Genomic DNA, 11120 nt, shown 5'->3' with positions numbered 1-11120 from the left:
CTGAAGATACAGCCACATAATGTTTGACAAAGCCTCCAAAAACTGCTCACTGGACAGAGCAGAGCCTGTAACAAATGGTGCTGGAAAAGTGAATATTTACATGTGGAAAAATGAAACTTGCTCCCATTTTTTAGCACAACAAAGGAAATGGTTACATGGATAAAAACAAACAAAAAACGTCTTTCAGGATGTGAGGAAATTTTTGACAGGTAGACATCTGACAGACAATTTATATCCAGAATACACAAAGAACTAAAATATATACAGAACAGGAAAACCATAAACCCCAAAAAATGGGCCAAAAGAACTATGTGTAGAGTTCTCAAAAGAAGACAGGCAAATAGCCAATCTATAGTATTCAACATCCCTCACCACCATGGTGATTAAAATTAAAACTAGCTTGAGACTCCATTCTAATCCAGTTAAGAAAGACCATCATCAAAAACAAATGTCGCCAAACATTGGCAAGGATCTCTTATTAACTGTAGAAGAGAGTGTAAACAGTTGCAGCCAATATAGATAAGTATGGGTGTTTCTTAATAAAACCTAAAAGACAAGTATTATATTATCTAGCACTCCCACTCATGTGTTATAATCACTCATGGTCTCTTCAAGGATACTTGCATGCCTGTGTTTCCTGATGCTCTGCTTGCCATACCAAGGAAATTGAATCATCTCAAATGTCTATAGCTGATGAATGAAAAATGAAAATATGTACCTATATAGAGTAGATTTTGTTCAAGTGCAGGAGATGTATTGTAGATGCGTCCATGGAGCCAACTACCTGGGGTTAGTGAAGTCAGATCTTAGAGAAGAATGTGTAACCACAACTTTCTTAAACCAGCATGATTCAAATCACTAATTTGAAAAATAAAAAATTTACATAAGTGTTTTCTCTATACATATGTAAAAATTGCAATACATGCCTGTCCAATGACCACAGAGGCTAGAAGAAGGTATTAGATCTTCTAGAATTGGAATTACAGATGATTGTGAACTACAACATTGGATCCTTTGCAAGATCAGCAAGTACTCTTAAACACTGAGGCATCTCCCCAGCCCCATTAATAATTTTAATATATTGGTATGTATGTGGGAATATGTATAGGTGACGGAACACTAGATAATTCATGAGAGGGGAAATGGGAGACCTTAAGAGAGAAATTTAAAAGAAATGCATGTGTTATGGAAATGTAAGGGAAAATACTGAGTTTCATCAGGGTTAAGGCAGAAGTCAGGAGGCAGTAAGAGAGGTAAAGAAGGCACTGTGCAGATGGTTAATAGCTAAGTATAAATGAAAATGCCACAAAGAGTCCAACTACCTTGTAGTCTAATATAACTGAGAATAGCTTGTAATTTCAAGTAAGCTAAAAATTTAAAGGGGAAACACCCTTTTAATAGAGAAGTACCATATGACCAGTCACATACCTACATAAATGATTCAAACAAATGATTGTCTATTGAAATTCAGAGAAGTGCTACTTATCATTACCCCAAAGTGGAATGGCCCTTTATCCAGTTACTAAGGAAATAACCATGGCATATCTGTACAAAGTAATATTATTTGGCAATAAAAAAATCAATTGTTGGATACAGAACTACACAGACATACCTTGAAAACATGCTCATAGAGAGGAGCCAGCCATGAAGAGCTTACACTCACATGAAACGTCAAGAACAGAAAAATCTGTTAGAACAGAAGGTAGATTGAGATGTCTGTGGATAGTTGGAGGTGAGAGTGTGTGTGAGTGGGCTCGGGAATTCTGTGGGGGAAATAAGGATTCTAATATGCATTGTAGAGTGCTTGGATGACACTGAAAATGCTAAGGCTATTTAATTATACTTATGTAACTGAACATCACAGTTCATAGAGATGACTTAATTGGAAATTAATCCTAACATCCAGACATTTTGTTTCTCATGTCAACCAAAACACAGAGAGTACACGCATCATTCTTCTTGGAGTAATTGAAACTAGTTAGTTATCAAGCAAAATGTGGTTCTCCACAATGAGAGCAGGCAGCACCATGCCTAAAATCCTGACTATACACCCATACTTGCTATTTCCACACAGAAGGATAAAAGTTAATCAACTCTAAGGCCCAATGAAGATTAGACCAACATGGTTCAAGATTCTTTTGGGTTGAAAGTTTATATTTCATTATGTACTGATTTCACCCAGTTGATGACTGCCAAGTTTAGGAAATTATTCAGAAGGAAGGAATTATAAATGCCACCAAATATTTTTAAAATAACTTTTATATATCACTTTCCAGATTGTTTCATAGCTATTTTTGCTGTGTGTAGTATATTGTAAATAAATAAAGTCCATGTACAGCAAATAAATAAATAAATGCCATCTATGACCTTGTGATCAATGGAGAACTCACAGAAAATGGAATTGTAACATAATCTCACACATGTGGAGAGAGGTTGTGTAATAGTGGTATTAGCTACAATCAATGTTTTCAGAGAAAAGTAAGAAGACAAAATGAGTGAACAGACATGGGGACAAAAACAGCTTTTCTATTGGCTCAAGAAAGTAATAAACAGGCCATCTGTTTGCCATAGTCATGCCCTTTTCACATATCAGTACACATAGAATGTTATATGATGAAATTGAAACTTTCAAGAAAGTTGTATATCTACACTAAGTTCTCGTGGAGGCAGTCAGTCATGTAGAATTGGGTTGCTGTCCTTGCATGGCTTCCCTATGTGTGTGGGTTTGCATGGTTTCATCTGCTTAAAATCTACTGTTGGGTGGGCTGGAGAATTAAAGGCTAGGCTCACCACCAAAATATGAAACAACTGATGGCTTCTTGTATGAATTTTTGTTGTGTGAGTCACCTTAAGTCATTAACATTCAGAATTTGTCTTGATAACATGAGGCTGATTTCCAGCTGCATATCTTCACTTTCCTCTCCAACAAATTGGGCTTCAGTCAACAGAAGCCTGTTCATTACATGAACGAGTTTAGGGTATGCATCTTTCAATGTTTGGGGGCTCTATTTTTGCCATTTGTTTATTGGTTTTGTTTGCTGTTTTTCTTTAAATTCTAGTTTTCCTAAGTGTAGAAAGGAGTGATTGGTGCTATAATAGGTCTCCTCTAGAGATCCCTCTGGTAAATTGGTCCTGGAAAGGTCTTGGGTAATTACTATGGCTTTAATGAGCTACAGAGGATCTGGACTCCTCTGGGATGCAGGGCACCTAAGAGCCAGTGATGGCAGCAGAGGATGTGAGTAGGTATGGTTCATGTAGATGATGAGGACAGAGGCTGCTATTCCAATGTCTGAAAATAAAATAAAGGTGAAAAGGACCCTGAACCAGAAACTGTGACTCACCTCAACAGAGCTGGCTACACTCAGGAAACAAGCAGGTGTCTTGGTCCCAATCAGTGGAATTTCTCATGTGATACAGGATAGCTTTTCTGGTGTGATAACATTCTTTTCCATGTCTCTCAAGACTTCACCATACTGTGCAAGTTTTGTTTTGTTTTGTTTTGTTTTGTTTTGTTTGTGTGTGTGTGGCAGGGGAAGGTTTATTTTAGTTTGGCTTGGTACTGTTATATTTTACAGATGTTGTATTTTTATATAACATATTTATATTTTTATATAATATATTATATTATATAGATGTTATGTTTTATATGTGATGATGATGATTCATTTATTTTATATCCTGATAACAGTTTGCCCTCCCTCCTCTACTCTGAATCCCTTCCTATCCCATTACCTCCTCCCTTTCTTCCTAGGAAAGGGAGGTCTCCAGTGGATGTTAAACAACCTTGACACACAAAATTGCAGTAGGACCATGAGCATTTTCTCCTTTTAAGGCTAGACAGGAAAAAGGGATCCCAAGTCAGGCACTGCTCTCACTGTTAGGAGTCCAACAATAAGAGCCAGCTGCACAGCTTTTACATGTGTGCAGAGTACCTAGGTCAGCCCCATGCATGCTCTCTAGTTGGTGGTTCAGTCTCTATAAGTGCCAGTGGGGACAGATTAGTTGATTCTGTAGAATTTATTGTGGTGTCCTTGACCCCTATGATATCTTCAATCCTCCCTCTCCTTCTTCTATGGGATTCCTCAAGCTCCACTTAATGTTAGGGTGTGGGTCTCTGAATCTGTTTCCATCCATCACTGGTTGAACCCTCTCTGATGACAGTTATGGTAGGCTCTATCTGCAAGTATAACAGACTTATCATGAATAACATGAGAGGTGGGCTTGCTCTAATGGCAAGGGTCTTGAGCTGGGTTAGTCATTAGTTGACCATTCTCTAAATCTTTGCTTCATCATTTTCCCCTGTGCATCTTGTAGGCAGGACAAATTGTGGGTCTTAAGTTTGGTGTCTGGGTTGGTGCACCATTCCCTTCATTGGAAGTCTTGCCTGGTTACAGGAGATGGCTGTTTCGGGCTCAATATCCCCTATTGCAAGGAGTCTTACCTAGGGTCATTCTCAGATTCCTGGCACTTTCCATTGTCCTGGGTTTCTATCTGGTCCCAGAGATGTCCCCCTTCTACTTGTCTCTCCAGTACTCTCTCCTTCATTCCTCCCCCTACCTGATCCCTTGTGTTCCCATCCACACCCTCTCCCCCACTCACTCCCTTCCCTCCATCTACTCCCAATGTCTAATCTATTTCCTTTTCTTAGTTAGATTCAATGATCCTCCCTTGTTAATTGGTATCTTTAGGACTGTATTGTAGCATGGTTATTCTATACTTTATGACTAGTAGCCACTTATAAGTGAAAAAATACCTTGAATGTCTTTCTGGGTCTGGGTTACCTCACTCAGAATGATCTTCATAGTTCCTTCCATCCATTCACCTATAAATTTCATGATGTCATTGTTTTTAATAGCTGAGTAGTAATCCATTGTGTAAATGTTCCTCACATTCTTTGTTCATTCTTCAGTTTAGTAACATCCATGTTGTTTCCAGTTTCTGGATATTACAAATAAAGCTACTGTGAACATAGTTGAGCAAGTGTCCTTGTAGTATGGTGGGGCATCTTTGCTGTATATGCTTAGGAGTGCTATAGCTAGGACTTGAGGTGATCTAATCTCAATTTCCTGAGAAACTGCCAAATTGCATTCCAAAATGTTTGTACAAGTTTTCATTCTCACCAGCAATGAGAGAGTGTTCCACTGCCCAACTATTTGTTCCATGGTCATCATGTAATCCCTGGCATATTGATGGGTTCATTAGAATTGCTTATTATGTAATTCTTTCTCAGCATCATACCACTTAAGCACAAGAAAAACTGTGAGGTAGAGCTCAGTGCTGTCATGATGAAGGGTTTGTTTGTTTGTTTGTTTGTTTTTACTATACATTAACCTGTGGGGATTTAACAAACTCTGAACTAGTATCCTACCTAAGATGATTAATTTTATCTACACAAGTTCAGATTTCTGTTTTACTGGTATTGTATATGATGACTCCTAAGGGCAGTCCATCAAGGGTGACATCGATATCATGTAGGTGTTCTTGGAAATTTAATGTACAATAACAATTATTCAATCAAAGTCACCAATTCTACAGAATCCAAGGTGATATGCAGGGGCACCAAATGTTAGAAACATTGTCCTTGTGATTTTACTTGCTGCTTAATCTGAAAGCTGTGGGCTTAACATGTTAAAAAGGTTATGAAGTCCATTAGAGTCATCAGGGGTAGCAACTGATAGTGAAATCTTTGGATTCTGATCTTTGTACACATTCCTACAGAACACAAAGGTACAGCTCACTTACAAAAGAAGCAGAAACTGGGCATGATAGCACATGCCTGTCATTCCAGTGCAGGGGACTTGGAGACAGGAGAGTTGCATGCTTAGGGCAAGTCTTGTATACATAAGGAGAGCAACTTTTTAAATGGTGCATGAATTTTTTCCTACATGGTTTTTCCTCCATAATGATAATCCACAATGTCTAAGTGTGCAAACTCTGAAGTCAGCTGCATGAAACATGCCAGCTTGTGAAGCTGCAAACAGTCAGACTTCGGTGTATCATTTCCGAGAAAGTTGCACAGACCTCTTGATGTTTCTCCTATTTTCTCAGGAGACATCACTAGCCACTGTTTCTGTAATGACAGAATAACACATTTGTGAGTGTATATGTCGGGGGGTGCATGTGTGTGTGTGCCCATGCATATGGCTCAGGTTACAGACTGCCCAGTGATAAAGAATGACAAGAGGAACATTTAAAGAACTGTCTAAAACACTGGAGTCTCTGAGAAGAGTGGATGGTACAGACTTCAATCTAAGGCAGAAGATGCAAACATTCTCCCTAATGAACTTTACCTGCTAATGCCTTCATCTCATTGCATGATGCTCCCTATATGTTCAAGTGTTAGTTATTTATTCAAAGCCTAAAGATTTTAATGACATTTATAGAATATCTGCATAGCAGCTAGAATTTGTCATAATAAAGTGGGTGCCAGCTAACAGAAGCCTGTTCATTACCTGAACAGACAATGAGTTTTCATCTTCCCGTGTCTTTTGGCTCTGTTTTTTCTATTTGTTTATTTGTTTTGTTTATTGTTTTATTAATTCTGCCTTCCCCTACATGTGTTAAGAAGTGATCAGTGGCTATAACTGGTCTCCAGCAGAGAGTAAATTGGTCCTGGAAAGGTCCTGGGTAATTACTATGTCCTTAATGAGTTACACAGGACGCAGACTCCTCTGAGATGCAGAGTTCATAAGCTTCAGGATGGCAGCAGAAGATGTGAGTAGGGATGGAGAAGATAGTTGATGAGGACAGAGGATGCTAGATCCTGCACCTGCAAGATCCTGGACCAGAAACTGTGACTCAGCCTCAGCAGAGCTGGGTACAGTCAGGACAGTAAGCAGGTGTCTTGCTGTCAATCCACAGGAATTTCTGGTGGTATGCAAGACAGTTTTTCAGGTTCACAGATTTCTAACATGAGCCTCATTCTTCTTTTTAACTATACCACGGCAGGCTGGAGAGGTAAGAGAACAAGGAATGCTTTGGGAGACAATAAGGTGACACCATGAAGCTTTTAGCTTCTGATATCTGTCATACATGCAATGGATGGAAGATGACTCACTAACAGTGGAACAAAAATTTGTATGTTACATGGACATGCATGTCTGAGTTTCAAATGGTAATCTAAGGCATTGGAGCATGTGCGTCTTTCTTGAGGTTTATATAAAATCATGATGATAAGGTTTAATCAAATTCTTCAAAAACACCAATATACAAAATAACACAGAGCAAATCACAAGTGAACAAACAGTTGCCCTGGATGATCATGTAGTAGAGAGAGAAGAGTTAGTCAATTTTTTATACAATATAAATAGCATAGACAAAACTCTCCAGGAAAGGATAGGAGAGAGAACCCTATTAAAGAGAAGTTGAGAAAAATTACTAATGATTAAAATGATTATAGACATTTGGAGTTTGATATTAAAATTACTACAATGACTGTCAGATCCATTGTAGTAGAATATATATCCTAGATATATGTTTGTTTTGTTTTAAAATTTAATAAAACCTGATATTTTATCATTAGGATAGTGGAAAGGAGGAACAATAATGAACAACAGAACTGTCATCTCCCAGTTCCTCCTGCTGGGCTTGCCCATCCCCCCAGAACACCAGCACCTGTTCTATGTCCTGTTCCTGGCCATGTACCTCACCACCATCCTGGGAAACCTCATCATCATCATCCTCATTCACCTGGACTCCCATCTCCACACGCCCATGTACTTCTTTCTCAGCAACTTGTCCTTCTCTGACCTCTGCTTTTCCTCTGTCACAATGCCCAAGTTGCTGCAGAACATGCAGAGCCAGGACATATCCATTTCCTATGTGGGTTGTCTGACACAAATGTATTTTATATTGGTTTTTGGAGACATTGAAAGCTTCCTCCTTGTGGTCATGGCCTATGATCGCTATGTGGCCATCTGCTTCCCGCTCCATTACTCCCGCATCATGAGCCACAAGCTCTGTGTGAGTCTAGTGCTGCTGTCCTGGGCACTTACTGTGATGTATTCCCTATTGCACACCCTACTCTTGGCTAAGTTGACATTCTGTGAGGACAACGTGATCCCCCACTTTTTCTGTGACATATCTGCCCTGCTCAAGTTGGCTTGCTCTGACATTTACATTAATGAACTTATGATACTTATCTTAGGAGGGTTTGTTAGTGTTGTCCCATTCTTTCTCATTGTTGTGTCCTATGTACAAATTGTCTCCTCCATCTTAAAGTTATCTTCTACTCGGGTTATACACAAGGTCTTCTCCACCTGTGGCTCCCACCTGTCTGTGGTGTCCCTGTTCTATGGGACAATTTTTGGTCTGTACTTATGTCCATCAGCTAATAACTCTACTGTGAAGGAGACTATCATGGCCATGATGTGCACAGTGGTAACTCCAATGCTAAATCCCTTTATCTACAGCCTGAGGAACAGAGACATGAAAGAGGCCCTGATAAGAGTCCTTTGCAATAAGAAAATCTCTTTATAATGACAACACTAAGAGTCTTACCTAAATTTAACTAGAAAATATATTGATACAAATATTACAAAATGTATCACTGCAATAAGAGCCACATTTATGAACCTATTATTACATAATATTTCTATTTGCAAACCAGAGTTTTGAAAAGTAGTTCAGTTAGAGAAGGGGACCTCAGTGACTCAGTAATGCCATCCTTGGCCTTGCACATGTGATTCTAGAAAATCGTCAGGTAACAGTAACTGTTTTAATAAATCTCATTCCTGACATTCTTGTTATAACAAGATTTTGTCATTTTATACAAATTTCTATGTTGACTGCAGTATGCTTTTTAAATATGAGTAAATGATATAACATGATCCTATGTTAATTCTGTTATCTTTTGCTTTTTTCTCTTTTTAAATTTCTTTTCTTATGCAATACATCCCAACTGCAGCCTCCCCTTTCTTAACTCTTTTCATGCCTCCTCCAATCTCCCCTCTTTCCCAGATTCACTGATCCTCCATTTCCCTTCAGAAAGGAGCAGATCTCCCAAGGATACCAACCAAACACAATATTAACAAGATGCAATAAAACTAGACACAACCCCTCATATCAATTCTGGATGAGGCATCTCAGGAGAAGGGAAGGGGTCCCATGGGCAGGCATAAGAGTCAAAGACACCCCCTCCACCACTGTTAAGAGTCCTACAGAATCCCCAAGCTAAACAACCACAGCGTGTATGCAGAGGGCTTAGTGCAGCCCTACACAGGTTCTATGAACGCTACTTCAGTCTCTGTGAGTCCATGTGAGTCCTGCTTAGTTGTTTCTGTAGGCCATATGTAGAGGACACTGTTTTCCTGGTGTCCTCTACCCTACTGGATCCTACAGTCCTTCCTCCCCCTCTTCTGAAGGGTGCCCTGAGCACCACCTAATCTGAATTAGCTCCCATCAGCTGCCAGAGAAACCCTTCTAATGATGATTGGGCTATGCATCAATCCATGAGTATAACAGTATATCGTTAGAAATAACTTCATTGACTTTTTTTTTTTTTTGGTCAGTTGTGTTTGGTTCTACCCTAGGCCTCTGATCTATCCAGCTTCTGGTTCTGGCCATTCTGGGATGCCAGAGCATGTCAGGCATGGGCTCCCTCTCAGTCACTAGAGACTCAAGTTATACCAGTCATCAATTGGCCACTCCCAAAGGCTCTAAGCCACCATTTCTCCAGCACATCTTGTAGGCAGAACTGGTGTAGGGATTGTGGCTGTGGCTGGGCTGGTCTCCCAGTCCCATGACTAGGAGCTTTGCCTGGTTGCAAAAGATGTCTAGTTCGAACTCCATATCCTCCATTACTAGAGGTCCTCACTACGGTCACCCTCATAGGTTTCAGGAAGTTTCTATTGCACTAGGTTTCAACGTCACTCCTCCAATTGCCCCTCATTCTAGTTGTCTTTCCACTTACTCTCTCCACCATCCCTCGCCCACCTGCTCCCTCCTGTTCCCATCCCTATTTGCCATCAGTCCATCTGCAAAATCTATCCTATTTCCTCTTCTCAGGTAGATCAGTGTGTCCACCCTAGAGTCCATTCTGTTACTTAGCCTCTTTGGGTCTGTGGATTGTAATGTGATTTTCCTCTACTTAACAGCTAATATCCATTTATAAGTGAATACATTCCATGTTTGTCTTTCTGGGTCTACATTGCCTCACTCAGGATGATTTTTTTTACAATTCTATCTATTTGCCTGCAAATTATTTTCATTTTTAACAGCTGATCAATACTCCATTTTTATTTCCAGTTTCTGACTATTATGAAGAAAGCTTCTGTGAATATCATTGAGCAGATGTCCTTGTGTTATGATGGAGAGTCCCTTGAGTATATGCCCAGGAGTGGTATAGCTGGGACTTGAGGTAAATCAATTGCAAAATCTCTGAGGAACCACCACATTGATTTCCATAGTGGTTGTACGAGTTCACACTCCCAGCAGCAATGAAGAAAAACAGCTCCTCCAGAACTCTCAGCTGTTCTGCATGTCTGTCCGGGACACATCATCATGTAAGGCTCTGTGAGCACTTTGATCCTAACACACACACAAGGACATACATAATACGAGCACTAAGTTCCATTGCGTCTTCTTTTTCTCCTTTCATGCTCTGATTTATGATATCACCTCCTACCCAATTACCTGAGTAACCACTTCTCAAGGTGCACAGCTATTCCTAAAAGTAGACAATGATTCATATGACATTTATATTGTGCCTTTTTCTACTAAATATTTCTCCTGGTGTATTATTCTCTATGTGGTTGTAAAGTTCGCACCAGTTCTTGTCATAGATAAACTTAAAATCTCACTTTTGCATAGTATAAACAAATTATCAGTGATAAAGGAGAATACTAACATATAAATTAAATCACTTTCCTCTACATAACAAAACTCTAATTTTTAAATACACAATATATCATATGGTCAATAACAATGAAAGACAGAGCAAGATCTAAAATTCATATTAGAGAAAAAGACAATCTCTCCTACAAATTGTACCAGGAAAACTAAATATCCATATGTAGAAGAGTGGCAACTAGGTCATGCTTTCTCACAGTGCATGAAGTTAGTGCATTGAATAAAAGAGCCACACATAAGTGTATACACTTAGAACACCTGATTTCTTACAG

The 11120-nt window shown here is 39.3% G+C and overlaps 1 protein-coding gene across 1 annotated transcript; it reads left to right on the top strand.

Moving 5' to 3' along the window:
* Window positions 1–7545: 7545 nt before the first annotated feature.
* Window positions 7546–8478, top strand: LOC311579376 (olfactory receptor 1468-like; the record flags this gene model as incomplete). The annotated part of the gene is made up of 1 exon (XM_084749873.1): window positions 7546–8478. One exon carries the CDS (start codon window positions 7546–7548, stop codon window positions 8476–8478), a length of 933 nt encoding a protein of 310 aa, XP_084605999.1.
* Between the last annotated feature and the right edge of the window lie 2642 nt (window positions 8479–11120).

Source organism: Acomys minous (assembly GCF_964271855.1).
Source record: "Acomys minous genome assembly, chromosome: 12".
NCBI classification, from domain to species: Eukaryota; Metazoa; Chordata; class Mammalia; order Rodentia; family Muridae; genus Acomys; species Acomys minous.
This window is presented reverse-complemented; position numbering and strand designations above follow the sequence as displayed.